Source organism: Apiospora marii, assembly GCF_038362585.1.
Source record: "Apiospora marii strain CBS 49790 chromosome Unknown utg000013l_segment0_segment0, whole genome shotgun sequence".
NCBI lineage: Eukaryota > Fungi > Ascomycota > Sordariomycetes > Amphisphaeriales > Apiosporaceae > Apiospora > Apiospora marii.
The window spans coordinates 112,380-130,723 of record NW_027117384.1 but is presented as its reverse complement, the minus strand read 5'-3'; the positions used below and the strand labels follow the sequence as shown (position 1 = coordinate 130,723).

The 18,344-nt window shown below is 54.7% G+C and overlaps 2 protein-coding genes across 2 annotated transcripts; both read right to left on the bottom strand.

The window, feature by feature from the left end:
- Positions 1–436: 436 nt before the first annotated feature.
- Positions 437–2,291, bottom strand: PG985_015193 (uncharacterized protein; the record flags this gene model as incomplete). Its single annotated transcript, XM_066834959.1, has 4 exons — positions 437–1,015; positions 1,084–1,854; positions 1,913–2,151; positions 2,213–2,291. The coding sequence occupies 4 exons, from the start codon at positions 2,289–2,291 to the stop codon at positions 437–439; spliced, it is 1,668 nt and encodes a 555-aa protein (XP_066676162.1).
- Positions 2,292–11,973: 9,682 nt separating this feature from the next.
- PG985_015192 (Serine/threonine-protein kinase RIM15) lies at positions 11,974–17,780 on the bottom strand (the record flags this gene model as incomplete). The annotated part of the gene is made up of 2 exons (XM_066834958.1): positions 11,974–17,229; positions 17,286–17,780. The coding sequence occupies 2 exons, from the start codon at positions 17,778–17,780 to the stop codon at positions 11,974–11,976; spliced, it is 5,751 nt and encodes a 1,916-aa protein (XP_066676161.1).
- Positions 17,781–18,344: the final 564 nt, after the last annotated feature.

Sequence of the window (18,344 nt, the reverse complement as noted above, 5' to 3'; positions counted from 1 at the left end):
CCGGCATACCGTTCTTCCCCTTTCTTTCTTTCTTTCTTTCTTTCTTTCTTTCTTTCTTTTTTTGACACCCCTTTCCCAGTAAATGGCCCATCCATATTCCATGGCCAACATTTTCCCGTTTCCCCATAAAACATCGCCTCGGCCCAGTCATGACCGCATCTCGCACATGAACATGGCTACCTAGCTCCTGGATATCATTCGTTCCCCCATCCCTATACGCCATGCTGACATTGAAAAGAAATATTGTACTGGCCGCCGCCACAGTATGTATACACATTGGGCCAAGGTCGTTCTTCGTGTAAGTGCCCGGCCAAGCAGGAGAATTGGACATGGAAAACAGGAATTGCCTGCACGCGGGCGCACCGCTTTTATGCGTGATTTGACATATTGATGTATTATATTGTCCCATGAGAGCTGCCCTGCTTCGGATCGGGCTTCATATCCTGTTCATCCCGAGGGGGTCGACATAGCCGTCCGGGACTTGTCCTTTGCTCGAGGTCTGCCGTGATGGTGCACGTGGCGGGAAACTCTGTTGGTATGGCTGGTATGGTGATTCTACCTCGGATGTTGGCGATTCTGCCCTCCATGTCGGCGACGCCGCTTGCGGGGGCGGGATCGGCGGGAAATTGTGTTGTTGGTGGTAGGGCGACCCCCCTTCTCCCCAACCGCCCTGGGCTGCTTGTTGCGGTGGCCTTGGCGAGGAGAAGGACCGCGAGTGTGGTTGGTATCGTGTGCTAGTGGCGCCGGGCCCGAAATAGTCGGGAGTATGTCGTCTGTTCTGCGGGCTCACGGGCGACATTGCAGGGCTAATCGGCGTTAGTCCAGCTTCCGCTTCTTTTCCGGAATCACGAGACAACATTTCATAGCTACGAGGGTCGCTCTTTATATCTGAACGCGCATCCATGGAGACAAACTCCTTCTTCGCGCGGCTCCCTCCCGTCATGCCAAACGTTTCGAGCCAGCCGGTCACCATGGACCAGCGCCCGAGGAGGAACAGGAGCCAGATGCCGTTCATCTATTATGGTGTGTGTCAGTTGCTATTCATTTCCAGTTGGAACCGTAGTCGAGGAGGGGTTGACTTACAGCGAGGAGAATAAGAACGGCCACTACCGTCGGGAGTGGAACGACAAGGTTGTTGGCATACGGTAGGCATCTGTTCTTCTTGTCCGTCTGTTCGCTATAGAGACACTTAACCCAAGGGAGGGCCTTGGTGCCTTTCTTGGCCGACTGGACCACGTTGTCCTGGAAGACGAATATGACGGCGAAGAAGATGACATCGCAGATGATGATCAGGACAATGACTATACCACGCCACTGTAGCTGGATGACGCGCCTGACTCGGCGGTACGCTTGCCGGGGGGTCATGGTGCGGATGCTGGCCGTGTACGACGGCATCCCCGAGTTCTCGGTGGTGGCGCTGCTGTCTGCCAACGATGCCAAGTAAACCTTGATGCAGTATCCAAAGGTTGCGAACTGAATAATAACGGTGAGGCCAGCAAAGACCAGGAGAGGGATCCAGAAGTCCGCCAAGCTGTTCTGATGGTTGATATGGCACGTCCCTCCGAATCGGAACGACACGCCGCTCACCATCAAGGCGATGATCAACCCAACGATGGGGATGCCCCAGCCTACCACCTGGGACAGCCACATGAAGCTTCTCCCGACCACTGTCTGCCAGCAGATCTGTAGATGCAGGGACAGCGATCGCAGGAACACCCACATGACTCCGGCCCAGCCACCTCCGATAAGGAAAGCCCCGGAGGCTGCGCACATGGCGCTCGAATCCATGCCGTGGGGCGTGATTTCGTTGAAACACTGCTCGGGTTTGCCCGCGAGCGGTATGATGAAGCCAAGCTGTGAAGCGTTAGGATATTATCACCTACCACGCCGGCCCTGACCGAGAGCAACTTACGTTCATAAACATGACAGCACATGTGAGACTGATGCTGAGGTAGTGGCGGTGCGTTTTCTCGACGGGGAGAAAAGCCCATGATGCTAGCAGGAAGACGCAGCAGACCACACCCACCACATTGATCCAGTTGGCAACCTGGCTGGATGACTCGAAGGTGTCGGGATATGCCCAGTCCGTCATGGGGCATGGCAAGCAGCACGTAAGGCCACCGACCGTTTGACACAACCGTCCATCGACAACTGCAAAACTTTAGCATTGCGCGCAATACCGGGTTCGGTTTTGATCTTGATCTTTACTCACAGCCACCAGTAGACGGGAACTTCAACTCGTTTAAGAAAGGCGGAGGGCATGGTAGAATAAGGGATCCGTTGAGCGCCATCTCGACGAGCGGCCGGAGGGTCTGCGCCCTCTTGTGATACTTCTAGCTAAGTCGTCCCTCGCAATAGGTCCGTTGAATATATATACACGGCGTAGAAAGGTCCTTGCCGTCTCGCGATATCCTCCAGGGGCAAAGAGGCTCGTCGCCGTTATACTATCGGACGCGGTGGGGGGCGTAGTAATCAGGTCTCGGTGGCGGATGTATTGGTGTTGGTGATGGACTAGCGAGTTTGCGCCGGAGTGACTCGGTCCAGACATATACTCCCAAACGGTGATAGAACAAGGCAAGCAGTCAAGTCAGGTAAAGAACCGCGGCATGAACAAAGAAGCGGCCAGGCGGCGAATTAGACGCGGCGCACCCAGGTGTAGTGGGAACCGTGACAGATGAGAAACAAGGAGGGCCGGGTCGGTCAGTTAGTATTCATGGCTCCAGGGCCTGCTGCTGATGAAGCACTGCTCACACAAAACCAAGATGAGGCATAGGGAACCAAGACATGGGAGAGAGATCCAGACGTTTGAAGGCAGCACGCTGATGCGTGATGGGGAGGGGGGCGGACGCCCATATAAGCTGTCAATATCTGGGGAGAGAGGACTAAGGACGGGCAGGCCCTCGAAGCCGGTGGACCCCGAGAGCAGGGCGGGTTCTCGCCTTTGCCGTCCAGGAGGAGTCTGGGAGTGCCGCTTGAACTACTTGAGCTACTTGAGCGGCGCAGGGACCCTAAGGTAAGGAACAGAGGGAAAGTCAAGTCAAGTCTTTACTTGGTGATGATGGGCAGCGTCTCTAATCCCTGCCCAAGAAAGCTGCCAGGGTCGGAGGGCAGCCTACAAGCTACTACTAGTAGCCCAGGCCCAGATGCATGGCAGTCCATCCAGATGTACCGTACGGAGTGCGTACTTAGTCCATGTGCTAGGGATGCAGAGAGATGCATCCCAACCCGTCCAAAGCCTCCGTAACGAATGGGACCCCTGACGCGTTCTCGTTTGCTGTGACGAATAAGTGGCATATCGCAGAGCTTGGAGACAGGGCAAGAGGGTGGCAGGGTGGCAGGGTGGGGTGGATGTGCACACCAACTCGGCCCAGCCAGCCAGTCTCTCGCGTGTAAGAGGTGAGCGTGGTGAGGGTACTTTTTTAGTCTGGGAGTCTGGGAGTCTGGGAGTCTGGCAGCATGTACAGACCAAGCCGCTACTGGGGGGAGAGGGGAGGGAGAGAAGTGGAGTGGCTGGGGGCAAGGATTATCGATTAATCGACCCATCAGCACGCATCAATGCTCGGGTCCTGCAGACTAACCCCGACTAGCACCCAGGCCCTGCACTCTTTTTTTTTTCTTTCTTTTCTCCTCCAGGACTGGGTATCCTGGAAGGCAGGCCTATTGGTCAATTCGGGGCTCCATGCTCGAGCAGGCAGGCCTGGTGGATTGGACACAGTACGGCTTGGGCGGTGGATGCACCAGACCAGGCCAGCTGAGAGTCGAGACGAAAAACACTGCAGCGTCTTAGCGAGCTGGTGCTCAGCCAAATGGCCGATTCGAGGCCTCGTTGGCTGAAAGGCAGGCTCTTGGGTACCGGAAAGGGGAGCCAGTATCACCCTCTCATCGGGCCATCTCATATCTCACCAGCGTCTTCCTGGCCCTGATTCAAATTCACACTACCTTGGCGTACCGCACCGTACATGCGATACGATACGGTACTGAAAGGAAGCAGTCCCCGGTGGCCTTATTCGGCCGACACAGCTGCCCTGATAGGATTAGCTGGATCGCGCTGGACCGGGCCAGCTCCAGCCAGACCATTTCTGGAAGCCGTGGGACTGCTGGCTGGTCGCACAGGAGCGCATCCCATCTTTCCTACTCGGGAACACACACACACACACACACACACACACACACACACACCCTGCCCGGGCTGCTTCTTTTGCTTACTACCCCTCGCAGCCAGAGATGCTGGTGGCTGCAACCCTCAACTGCTATTTGGCACACATTCTGTAGATCTCCGACGTTGGAGAAGCCCGAGAGAACCATATCTACCGAGGTCTGTGTGCTCTTTGGGAGCACCACCAGCCTCGTCGAGTATGCAGACTGAACACAACACGGTGGAAATTCATCCACTCCGCAGTACAGGATGGGCCGAGAGGGTGGTATGACGCAGTCGCTGCTGGACTCGCAAGACCACGACTGCTAATGGTGACTGGTGCTGGGCTTTGACTTCACGTTGCCTTGTTTCGTACTTTTATTGTGGGCAAAAGAGGATGTTTGGTTGTAGTGGTATATAAACATATTGGAATTAAAGCATTCTCGGCAGATGGATTAGGATGTGGTCGGATCCCGTCGCTTAGGTCCATGTTAGCAAACAACACGACACGTGGGGGATGGAAAAGTGGCTTCCTCTTTTTTTTTTTTTTTTTTTTTCATTCTGTCTCTTCCTCCCCCTTCTAGACCTACGCCGAAGACGATGCAGGTCTCGGGTATAGAAAGTGCGGCACTTCTGGCGATGAAAGGTACGGGTGCGGTAAGACAAGAACTCGGCCGTCAGCCACACAGACAGCAGCTGGAAACTGGATGGTCGTACGAATTACCATTACATGGGTCAGTGGGGGGTGGCAGGTGGAATGGTCCCAGTGCATAAGGTAGGCATTACAGTTACGCCAGTGCAACGTCAGTATGGCAGGGCAAAGGTAGAAAGCAAGGAAGAAATTAAATCAGAAATATACAAGTCAACGTCAACGTCGACAATGACGGCTGTCCTTGACCTCGGGGTAGGTATCACGACAGGCAGCTGGATGCGGCATTCGTATCGCCATGGCTTGTTCCTTCAGTACCTAAGGTAGTAAGGCCACGATGGGCTGGCCGTGTAAGCGGGAAGAGCCGAGCGGACATCCTTCGCTTCGTGGAAGACTTGACTCGGACAAGCCGCCAACAAAACTCTGGCGGCGGCATATGCCACTGCCGCCATTGGCTGCCTTGGGAGGGAACCGGCAACGCACAATATCCGGCATGTTGCACGTTACGTAGACTATGCATGTAGTCTGCTCCCGATGGTGAACACAAGCAGCGCATGCAGTCTTCGGTGCAGTCCTACAGTAGATGCACTGAATCATGGGACGAGAGGGTGGTGGGTTGGGATTGTCTCAGCCCTGTTGATCCTGGTGCGTGCCCAGGCCCTTGGGATCCAGTCAGGAAGGATATCAAATGAACCCGACTCGACTCCCTGTTTGCTGCTGCACTGGAAAGGGAAGGGAAAACATGATACCATTGCCACGCAATGGCCTCGCATTCTGCATCTTTGACACCAACGAATTCGGCCGACGGCCGTTCTGAGTGGACACGCAGTTTACAGCCATGGGTAGGTAGGCAGGCAGGTAGCGAGAGGAGGGTTCTATTTGGTTTACTGTATGGCCAGTTTCGTCCAATGGTGAGATGGGATGGTTCAAGCAGGGAGGGACGAAAAGGCTCTCGCCGGCCAGGCAATCCCACCACTCAGCGAGCCTTCCCGCCTGCCCGCCTGGTCAGCTTACATACTTACCTATCTGGAGTGCTGAGAGAAGGCAGGCCAATCTAGGTCCTGGCCTCTCAGCAGTCAGCATCACCATCTATGAAGCTGATTGGACCGGATCCCAGTGCTGGCCGAGCCAGGCCAGTGTCTGCTGCAGGTCTTAGATGACGAACAGATCGACAGATCACACATCCCAGCCAGCGAGTATGTAGGCTAGTACTACATACGCCAAATTGCTCTGCCCGCGGCGGCTCTGTGCCGCGTGCATCTTCGCGCCGAGCCTCTCGCGTTGGTATTGATTAGTCGAGCCCCCTCCCTGGATCGCGGCACAGAAGGCCAACGAGATGAGGTTCTGCAATGGCTGCCAAATTACCAAGCGACAACATGCATTGTGGAATCGCAGCTTTTGCCCGTGTCCAAGTGCAATTAGGTACTTTGCATACTAACGGCAAGTTCCTGCGTCGATGCGCTGATGCGCTGATGAGGGAAAGAGACCCATAGAATCTTTCTTCAGGACCCTTGTCGTGATTAAACAGGCACGCTCTTCCCCTGCGCTCGATTTCTACCTCCCCCCTTGCATCCAATCGTACAAGTGGCATGGCAGATAGCCCGCCCAGTACCGTACGATAGAGAGATACTGTGCGGCCAGGGAAACAGGCAGGCAGACAGGGAAGGTAAGCCACCAACTCTTGGGGCCGATGCACGGCTCGATTCTGTAGGAGAGGATATGCAAGAGAGAGGATATGCGGGCAATCATTATATCACGGGAAGAGGCTGCCGATGTCAGAGTGGTATCGCCGTCAGATTTTGGCGTCTTGGGGTCCCGCAGGCTGGCAGGCTGGCAGGCCGCGGCAGGCTTTCAGTTGCGTGCCTGCATTCGTAGGATTCAGGTACCTGCATGCATCCAGGGGACGAAATGACCCAAATCTCAAGAGGCCATCATGCTATGTGAGTTGGGTGGCAAAGCGCCTGTTGGCGCGACAGGCTGGCAACATCATATCACGTCGTCTGACGCGACTCGCCTTTTCTGTAATGAAGCTACAAAACAAGGACCGGACTGGACGGGTTTGGGTATTGGTCTGGGTGTGGAAAGGGTGAACCCTGAGCCCCTGGCGAAACCGTTGAACTGGAATCCCACGAGTCCACGACACCAAAAACAACGCCGGGTGACAAGTGCCAAGTGCCAAGTGCCAAGTATGTTGTGATAGCTCCTCCTCTTCCTTGCTCCTGGTTCGGAGAGAAGGGGAAGCAAGGAGGTGGATGAGCGTCGATCTGTTCCTGCGAAGCCTTTGTTTGCGCTATTCGGGCTTTTAGGAAACCGGCCTGCGTTCTGCATTTGCATAACGGACCTATGTAAGTACGCATTTGATAGGATGGGACCTTGCATTGATTGCCTCTTCTGTATCCGTCCAGACTCCATGGCGTCCGGCGGCGACCGGTGTCGGTGCCCGCAGCGTGTCTGCCGAGACATGACCCGGCACTTGCACAACCGAGCCAAAAGAGGACCGCACAAAAACAGAAGAAAAACCAAAATGTCGCTAACGAACCAAGTCCAAGGTCTATCTCCTGCTTCTTACCGAATGCAAGATGGCCTGCCTTTCGCGTACGAGAGCCAAGAAGCTCGTGGTCGTATTCTAGTCGGCATGGCAGTTTCAACGAGTCAACCCCTGCCGGGTTACCTAGTATAATTTTTCTCAGGATACTACCGTAGGACTACCGTAGGTGTCATCCGGCCCTCGGGAACGTCACATTTGCCAGTCTGTTCTTGGGAAAGATCTGTCGTCCCCTCCTACCTACTAAGCAGATCTGCAAACCGTATTTGTGCACTCAATGGCCTCGCCGGCTCAGTACAGTATGTAGCATTCTCAGCCTGGGCTCCGGGCTGCTGCTTACCTGCGTGTTATAGAAGTTCACTGTGGAATATGATAGGGTAGCTTCCATTGCAATGACGAAAGTTGCTCCGGGCAACTTGGCCACTCACTTACTGGATCATCCGAATGGGACTTTGCTTACCGGTGGAATAAGGATCCATCGTTGGTTCGTATTGAGATTCACTGTCGAAGAAGGTGCTGGGTGCCTAAACAACTCGGTGTCACTTTGCTCGATATTACACCAAACTCCATACCTCAATGTACACGGGCCTGAGCTAATGTCGGGTCTTCCAGTTAGTCACTTTTACAGTTTGACCGGCGCGACGCAGGTACAGGATGATTGCGCAGGACGAAATGGGTCTGTCATGAAAACGGTTGATGTTTCCGACGCCTGACTTTTTCCCACCGCCTTCGAACCTTGGGCGAAGCAGCCCGAAGTTTTCAATGCGCCCAAGGGGCTTCCCGGGTAGCCAGGACTTTGGTGTTAGCGGTTTCGAAACATTCCAGAAATCCAAACTGCCAGAGAATGACATGGTCTCTTTTACTTGCCCACCTAGTCGGTCATGAGGTGTGCTGGAAGCTAGGCCACCCCGTGTTTCAGCTGGTCCCAGAGTGCAGGTAGACTCGAGCTTCCTCTTCTAGGTAAGGTATCTACTAATTCAGAAACATCGTGGGATATTACGTAGTACCTGAAGCCGGCCGGCACGTTTTTTCATCCCATCAACCAGCTTAACGAATACGCCCAGATAGATGCCCGGCCAATGGGATGATGCTATATAACCAAAACATGATTGGTGTATGAACCCAAACTTGAACGCCGCGCCCCATCGTCGTCGCCGGAGACTGAGTATTTCCCCGGACCAAAGGAGGGGTTGCAAGATGTCTCGACTCCGGGCGGGACAGAGAGACAGCGAGAAGAAGAGCCTTGCCTATTCATGCGATGCCTGAGATGTGAAACATGGAGATTCTGAAGAAAAAAGTCGGCTCGTTCTGCGAAGGTACGTAGCAATCACGTCGCAGCATGCACATGCAGTTGCATTGACCCAATCAGACATCACTGGCATTGTCAGCAGCGAGAGACTCAAGCATCAAGTTCTCCATCGACTCCAAGGCATAAGGAGAATGCAACCCTCCTTCAGCCTTGGGGTACGCAGTAGGTCTTAGTCGAAAAAAAAAGTATACCGGTAAACCCATGTCTTACCTAGTCCGTACACGACAGCGGGAGATGCAGATAGACACGGTGGTCAATCAATCAGTCCATGTGTCCGGTGAGTCCGGTCTGTTGCACTTGGAGCTGTTGCGAGATGACCGGCATCGAGATTGGGGCACCATGAAGGAACCTATCACCTATTGCCTATGGTTTGTTTCCCCTACACGTAGGTTACTCTGCCGATCATGGATTACCTATTGGACCATTGCATTGGTGATCTGACCTAACTACTTCTTCCTTGTCTGTCCGTCCCGGCAGGATTTTCGCTGCAGCGGATACATAAGACAGTAATGTGATGACAGTGCTCCTCTGTTCTCATGTGGTTGGTATGTATTTGGTATATGGGGCGGCGAGCCGGTGGCAGGTGGTGCATGTGTGTTCCATTTTTTTGCTTTACGTAGTCGCAATGTATACTTATGTATGTAGGCGTGATCCTTTCCGGTGACGTTCCGTCCATCCACCGTCTACGGCGGCATTGAGAGAAAGCGACTTCAGACTACTGTTCAGACGATGGCGGGGTGTCTTCTCAAACTTGACAGCAGCCGGCATGTAACCCCCCAGCGCCCCATTTAGCCGTCTCGTTTCATTGGCAAGCTGGACGCTGCACGCTGCACGCTCCTACAGAAGGGGGCACCTACCGAATAAATCCAACGCTACAGCACCCAGCACCCAGCACCCAGCACCCAGCACCTCTCTTCTTCTCCACTGTAAAGACGCAGGTTCCTGGCGATGGATTCCTGGTGAGGTGAGATCTATTAATGTACCTAATATAAAAGTTCGGAAAAGGGAGAACCCCAACAAAACAGGAAGAAAAGAAAATGTAAAGACCCATGTTTGTTGCATGGTGCTGCTTTGTCACTGCTGATGGATGAGCTTGCCCAGATCTCCATGTCAGCAGGTTAAGGCCGTTCGGGGGGCTCCACGAACATGTCATAACGGCGGGCGGCCTGTTCACCTTCCCCATTCAATCCCAACGACCGAGGAGGCCCCCCAGCAGCGAGTACAAGGGCTCCATGGACAATTGCAAGATTGGGAGTCTTCCTGGTAGCCTGCATGGGGAGGCGAGCCAGACTGGCGGGTTCTCTCTTTCTCTTACCAGATCTCGAAATAACTGGAATTGCGAGACAGGGCACTGGACAGGGTGCTGTAAATAGATGACGCTGGCAATGCTACGGGCAGCCAAGCCAGGTAGCTGGTGGCGCTGGTCGCTTCTAGAGTAGCATCGTGTACGAGTTATAGCGAGTGGCCCTGCTATCCGTCGCTTCTCACCAACTGGAGTATGAGGGCTTCGAGCTAGACCAGCAGAACCGGAGAGGGCAAAAAAGCAATGAGGCTCGGTCGACACGTATTTGATATCTATGAATCCCCCCACGAAGAAGCGGTTTTTTTTTTCTTCCTTTCTCGTTATTCCTTTTCCCTTCTGGAAAGCCGTTGAGGAAGCCTGGGCTGCCTGTCGTGAAACCTTGGCTTAGCCAATAGTAGTAACCATCCTCAACCCGAGGGCATACCTGAGGTTTCTCTTCTGTATCACGGTGCTAATCAGCCTTTGCTTTTTCTTCTGCCTCTCTCCCTCTCAGCTCCGCCTGCTCGATGCCTACCTATGTATGTAAGTAGTAGACTTACGCCTCCTCCACCACCCATGACCAACCCCGGTTCCCCACCGGTCCGATTAAGTCATCCACACACACACACACACACACACACCGTCTAGAGTCCCCAGCTTTCCTGGGGCGGAGCATGGGCATCGGAGACATTGCCCGGGGTAGGAAGTTGGGCAGCCGGGCCCTATTCTCCCAGCTGCTGTCCCAGCCAGCCCAGATCATGGGCCAATTCCTCCGCCGGACCAACAAAATACCCATTGCCTCGCGTGGGTTTTCATTGCAGTAGCGTGTCCCTTTCTATGGGATCCAACGAGATTGGCTGGGAGCCGACGGACACGAGGCGGACAGCATCTGGTCGCGTCAAGGAGTTTCCGCGTAGGATCAACCTCGAAAATAAAGACGGACCGATATCCCAGAAAGAAAACAGCCACGGTGCGTCGGACGTGCCACGCCTGCTGTTGATCAAGGGGCATGATGATGGGGATGTCCCAATGTGTTGGATGGGGCTGCTGCTGCTTTACTTGATGGGCTCCAAGAAAGCAGCAAGCAGTCCTCTCGGCCTAGACGCTTGTACGTTGCTACTACTATACAGCAACGCATCGGACATTCTCCTGAAACTGGGGATATGTAGTTTCTTTTTGCTTTTAGGTTCTTGGCCGGTGTATGCTACACGCTACGGCATATCGATCCATGATCTTGCGCACATCAGCCTTTGCCCAGCCCAGAGTCTCAGGAGACATGTACACAATGACATATCATTACTAATAATCCACCTCATGACCCGCGTAAGGCCATGCATGAGCCTCGGAGCCATCTGTCTTCGAAGATCGTCAGATTGACCAGTAGTCGAGTTCTACTTACACTGTGTTAAAAACCATAGGATCCCTTCTTCGAAGCCTCTATATTGTAGAAGCCACCCCCCCCCCCCAAAACCATGGCTGTAACTAGAAGCCGTAGTATGAGGTGAAGGCTATGCATATGTTGTCACGAGCATTCGAAGAAATTAATGCTGCCGCCCGATATGTTGTTATATTCATAAATCATGCCTCGGAACTTGCATAATGGCTATCGCTATGACTATCTTGCGGTTGAAAACGAGTGCTACTTTTGAGCCACTCAGACCCCTTTGGTCTCCGTAAAACATATCGCCCCTTTTCCGTTACGTATTCGCCTGTCCACGCTCTTCTCCCTGCGAGTGAGCAACGAGGGAAACAGCTCGCACCCGCGGCGCATGCCATCGAGAGGACGGAGTGCCCTGTAATGGCCAGTGCCCCCTATATCGGGCGGGCATAGCGCAAGTCCACCGCGTTTGGCACACCCAGTGCACGTATCGTACTGCCCAATCGAATGCTTCTCCTTACTCGATGACAAGAATCCTGAACCCCAAGATCTCTCCATCATGTACATAAGAAACAGATGCAATCTCAGCAGGACCATGCTGTTCAACGCCTCGCTGGAAATATAAATGTAAAATCGCAAGCTACTAATGTACCGCCCCTTACACCAAGCTCGTCTCTAAATCACCCGCATAACCGTGTCAGATGTCTTGACCGTCGGTCTGGGCATCGGTTCTTCCTCACGATCAGCTTCTTCCTCACGAATACTGGCTTTGGAAGGCTCGCTGGGGCGTGGTGTTTCGTCAGGGTCGCCGTCATCATCCATATTGCCGGGTGCCAATGAGTCTGGCGGTGTGCGTAACAACGACTCGCTCGGGGATCTGGCTTCGCGGACGGGAGACGCATGACCCTCTCTCGATGGCGTCGTCACCTGCGTAGTGGCTTCCGGGGTGATAGTGTTATCTGACATGACGGCAACGCTATCGTGGCTGTTTGCTCTCATCATTTCGATACCGAGTTTGGAACTCGGCAAGTTGGGCTTCCCACGATGGTTGTTACGTTCCCGGTCACGGCTCGCTCCTAGCTCTTCGTCTTCATCGTCGGCAGAATCACTGCCCTCTCCTCGCCGTTTCTCCAGGTTTTCTCGCCTCGACCTCAACTTCTCCAAGGAACGCCGCGCCATCGGCGCAGTGGGCTGCTCCATCTGCGCCGGAGCTGATTGTTGCAACAAGAGCGGGGCAGGCATGTGGGGAGAACTATTGGAATCGGGCAAAGCTTCGTCCTGGGCAATTCCCAGCTCATCCCAGTCGCCGGTAGATTTGCGGCTCACTGTGACGGGAACATCGTCGGTTGTGGCAGATTCCGAGTCACCAAACAAGCTCGAGCTGATCGAATCCTCCCTGCTTGAACCCCTAAAGCTGCTGCTAGGATGCTGGGCGTAGCCGGAGGAACCCGAAGTCGGACTATCCTCAGATCGCAACCTTTCCAGTTTGAGTACAGATGGTATTGATGCTTGGTGGGTGATTGGAACTCCGGCTGTCGCCTGCCCAGGCGAAGGCGGTTTCCACTGACAGAGGTTGGAAAGCACTTCGATCAACTTGGAAGAGCTGATGGGCTTCTCGACGAGCGAGTCAAAGTAGTGGGGAGCTTGTAGCTCTTTCAGGTACGCCGTGATGGCTACGATGGGGGTATGGGAGTTGACATTCTTCAGTTCGCGCACCATCCGGGCAAGGTCCGCGCCGCTAACCTCTGGAAGTTTAAACTCAGTAAAGATGATATCAAATTTAATTTCGCTCATGGCATATCGAACGGCCTCTGAGCCCGTGGATGCCGAGATGGTTCTGCAGCGTAGCTTCTCAAGAAGCTTTTCCATGACCATTCGTGACACGGGATGATCTTCGCAGATCAGGACATCTAAGGATCGGAATGTCGGGCTGTCGAGGTTGATAGCAGACATCCGCCTTGAGCTTTGTCGGCGTCTCTGAACACGAAGCAGGGCATTTGCTTTCTCGCCCTCGTTGTCGGAAGAAGATGGTGACATGTCGAATACCTGGCTCCGCCGGTTCCGATGATGGGCGAGCAAATCGGACGCCACCGGGCTGCCTTCGTTAGAGCCAACCGTTAGCGATCTCGACCGGGTGGAGGAATTGCTCGTCTTCCGCGGTGTATTGAGGGGCTTCTGCGGGGACGAAAGGGCCAGTGGTGGTGGAGCACCCCGGCCCTTGATGGGAGACGGAGCCACGGCTGTTGTCTTTTGGACACCAGCGGCCCGGGGGGACTCGATAAAGCTGCCAGGCTGCAGTGAACTAGTCGACTGTTGGGAAAGGCTCGATCCATTGCTAGAAGGCTTGCGGCGACTATCCGGACTCTGGCCGGCGACAAAGGAAACGAGCAACGGCGATGATGGCTGCGAGGCACGACTTGGAGATGAGGCCGCCTGGCCAACACTAGAAGGAGAAGCTGGTCGGTGGGTCGCCTTGGCGTTGGACAAGCTTCTCTGTACAGGCATAGAATGGACGGGGCTTCCATCCACAGTAGGAGCCGGGGAGGTTGGGTTGTTCGACCCGCCTGGGCTCCCGCCGGATCGGTGTTGAGCCGCCATGGCCTGGGCCTTCAGCTGCTGGATCACATCCTTGTTGGCCTTCTCCAACACGGTCAGATTCTTAAACGCGAATGTCCCGAAGTCATCTGACCCCATCGGCTCGCTAAGTCGCCGGCTCTTCAAGTCACGAATATGCGGAGGGATGTGTAATGGCATCAAACCGCGTTTGATCGAGTTAACATGGACCTGAGAACGTACACGAGACAGCGCATCGTGTGGACGGTCTGGATAATCGGGCGTGGGCGCAGAGGGTGGCGTGGCCTGGTCTTCGATCTCTTCCGTGAAGGCCTGCAATGTAGCACCGCGGGAGTCGAAATATTCCGTGTCCTCTGGGTTTTCGGGCTGGGGCACAAACTGAGCCTCGTCCTGCAGTAGTGTATCCCAGCCGACGCCTTCGAACCAAGCATGACTCCTGATTTCCTCTCCGCCCGAGGCGAACTTTTCGTCTCGATTGGAGCCAAGACGTTGTCGAGGGTCCATACATAGTAGCTTATTGATCAGATCTTTCGCTTCTGGGGAGACGTCGAAGTCGGCCTCATCCGGCCACATGATCTTGCGGGCAAGGATATTCTCGAATACATGCTCCGCCTCACTGGCATGGAACGGAGGCATGCCGTACAGGAACTCGAACAGAATACAGCCAACGGACCACCAATCACTGGTTTCATCCTGCCTTTCGCCGTTTATGGTCTCCGGGGCGAGATAGTCCGGAGTGCCGACGAACCGCCTATTCGTGTCCTCGGGGTCAAACAGAGCCATGGGCGGGGGCATCATGCTCGATTGTGGCGGCGTGCTCCGGTGGTGGTGGTGGTCGCTTCCGTGGGAATTGACCGGGTGCAAGATTGGGAGATCGGGAGATGCGACACTTGCGCTATCGCTCATTTCGTCATGCGGAGATCGGACGCTGGATTGCGGCAGCCGTGAATGCGCAGCCTGGGCCGTGTGGCCGTCATTCAGCGAGAAGTTGTTCATCATGTGAGTCAGTGTTTCGCTGCCGCCACTGTCGCTACGGTGGCCCGAGATGCGACGGGGCTCTTGTTGAAAGGAACCCAGGCTAAAGTACGAGGGTTGACCGAGGTTGACGCCCATGTCCGAGGGGGTCATTTGAGGCGTAGTCCCAGGCGAGTGCTGCGGCGCGTGTAGGTCCATTGATGCAGATCGTGATGACGCTATGGAGGTTGATCGAGCGAAAGGCCCCGATTTGAGGAGATCAGGGGTCTGCTCCGGGTTACTACAGTTCAACGCTCGCTTTTGTCGTCCGATGAGACCCATCCGCGACAGTCCGAAATCGGTCAGCTTCAAGTGCCCCTTTTGGTCAATAAGTAGATTGTCAGGTTTCAAGTCACGATGGATGATACCGCGGTCATGGAGATGCTCGACACCTAGTATGACTTCTCCGAGGTACTTTTTTACCCAATCCTCGGGAAGTCCGCCGAGCACTTTGATAAGGGAGGCGCAGTCGCCTCCGTTAAGGTACTCCATAACGAGGTATAAATAATCCTTGCTCGAGAACGTCCAATACAGCTTGGCAACGAACTCGCTCTCTCCTTGCCACATCATGATGGCTCGTTCGGCTTTGACATTGGTCACCTGATTCTTGGCTACCATGTCAGCCTTCTTTAGGACCTTGATAGCGAAATATTCGCCGGTCGACTTCTTCTTGGATAGATAAACGCTGCCAAAGGCACCTTTACTAATTGGTTTGATAATTTCAAAATCTTTGATGGAAGGGGGTACCGCACGAGCCTGGGGGGCAGCGTTGACGGGGTTCATGCGGGGTGACGGAGGGTGGCGGTTGATGAACTCGGGAAAAGCAGCAGACGATTGCCTGCGGTGGTGATGAGGTATCGATGCGGGAGATCCGAATTCACTATGGGGCAGCATAGGAGAGGCCTCTGGAGACACGATGCTATCTTGGGAGTGCTGAAAGCTCCTGGGCTTGAGGATTCGAAGAGGAGACGATGGCGGGGCATTCCGGCTCGGTGATTCTTGGCGGTGTGGTGATGATGCGCCGGGTATTATGAGGCTTCTCCTTTGTTGTTGCCGAGAGCTTGTAGCCCGCCGTAGCCCGCCGAATTCAGAAATGGGAGAATCAGTCCGGGGCTGGCGGGACATGACCGAGGAGGATCTTACGCTTCCCTCGCTTTCTGCCGCATCGCTTTCAAACATAAGTGACTCTCGACGAGACTCCCGGGTCTGGCCAGCAACACTTAATCCACCGCGCAGCGATCTCGGCGTCGAACATTCCCTTGGACTACTTGACCTGGTGGATCCGACAATGGAGGACGGTCGCCTCCTGTCGCCAGGTTCTCCGAGGTCTGCGTTTTTCAAAGCCAGAGCTAGTGAGGGAGGTGCGTCAAAGGACCCCGGGAAGATTGCCTCCTCCGTAGCAGCCGGTGTGGCCTCGGAATCTTCTGATACATCTTCGCCTTCTGTCGAATCGCTGAGTCGCCCGGCGGCGATCCGGGCAGCTTTGCGCATGGCCTCGTCGATGCAATCCTGCACAATAACGGCGAACTCGACTCGAATTCGTTCCGTGTACTCGAGGATTCTGCGGTATCGGAACACGGCTTCGACCTTTTCCTTTGCGACTCTTTCGGTATCTGCGCAAAGAAGTGCCAGCCCCTGTTCTTGTTCTAGTGTGTTTGATCCAGGAGACTGCCATTGAAGGACTTGAGAAATCCGAGACTCTGATTGGGGCGACTGTGTCCGAAACTCGCCAGAGCCTTGTGACCCCGATTCTTTGATTGCTGGCGTGCTGACCTCGATCGACGTATCGCACAGATCGAGTAGGAGCTCAACGATTCTTGCTTGAGGACGGCGAACGGCAAAGGACCGGGAGCGATGGTGGCCAACTGTTCCCGAGCGATCCCGCGACGAAGCCACAGGCGATGCTGTCCCCGGAGATGAGGTGGTCGAGGTGGGACCGATGGACAGACCCTTGTATTCGGCAACGGGCAGAGCGGTCTGCTGATCGCCTGACATTGGCCGCGCTTTACGAGCTTCGAGGGCGTCGAGTACTCTGACAATGGAGTGGCGATGCTCGACGAGATTCTCCTGGGCCATCTGAACATCCATCTCAGCCCGATGCTCTTGGAGGCAAAGGTCGGTGTGCTTTTCGAACCACCACGGCGGAATTTGGCGCTCGCAAATACGACAGAGGACCGGCAGTGGCGGTGGGTGGTTTGCGGGATCGTCATCTCCCGACTCCGCTAGCCTGGTCAAATAGCTTGCCAGGACTTCGGCGCCGGAGCCTAGGGAATCTACTATCAGCGGCGGAAGATCAATCTTCACTTCTCGGGGCGCAATCCATGGCCGTATCATCCACATGGTCTATAAATATGTTAGTTGTGATATCGCAGCGAAGTAGGTCCAGGTCCCCGGCTTACATGACTCTCCCCGCCGGTAGCACGGTCATAGACCATGATACCTTGGGCTTCCAGTTCCACAGTGGCCGGTTCATCCTCGCTGTTCTCCGGTTCCCCACGCTCGTTGACCGTGATCAGTTTGGACAAGGGGCCTAGGTAGACGGTGAAGCGAATGAAATGACTCCGCGAGTCGTCTGTCTTCATGTAGTCGATAGCATCGGCAAAAACACCCTTGTCATCACCGATAATGAGGTCGGCGATGGGAGTGCTTTCGAGTGTATCTGTTTGAGTTCCTATGACATCAACCCACGAAGGACTGACCCAGCGTATGGTACCGTCGAGATTAAGGTCTACTATGACATTGAGCGTCTGCTCTGCGGCTTCTCGAAGCTCTTCCCTTTCTTCTCTTATGTCCTCGCTAAGTGTCCGCTCCATATGACTGCCGGCAGCTTCTGCCCGCCGCAGCGAGCTCACTGCTGGCGGGGCCAGCCTATCAGGGTCTTGGACTCGATCCATGGTCGCGGCCCCAAGAATGACGGTAGCATCGGAGGAAGGCGGATTTCGGTATAGTCTTGGACTGCTAAGAGCCTCGAGGGCTGCCAGTCGGGTGCCGTTGGGAAGGGGTTGTTGTATTCGGTGGATCGGTCAGCCGGGCGTTGCAAGTACGTGAATGGCCAGTGACGATGTCCTGGCATAAAGCCAGAGCTACAAGCGTGCAGAAACCCGAGGCATGTCGGTCATGCGGCGGCAATGGGGAGGAAGAGGCTCAGATCAGGCCACCAGATCGAACAACAGAGTATGTGGTTCGACGGTCAAGGATCTTTCTTCTTCTTCTTTGGGAACCTGCAGGTTTGTTCCCCTAACAGGTCAATGGCCAAGGGCGGGCAGGCAAGCAAACGAAGACGGCCAGGCTCAAAAAGGCGAACGAAAGTACTGCCGGTCTTGGTAGCGGCGGGTTAAGGGATAAGGTGCCACCAGTGAGGAATTGTATGCGCCTGGTGTCTCTGGGGTTGTTCGAGGCGGGCCCGGGTTGGGTGTGGTGTGGTGTGGTGTGCGTGTGTGTGGTGTTTACGACAGTGG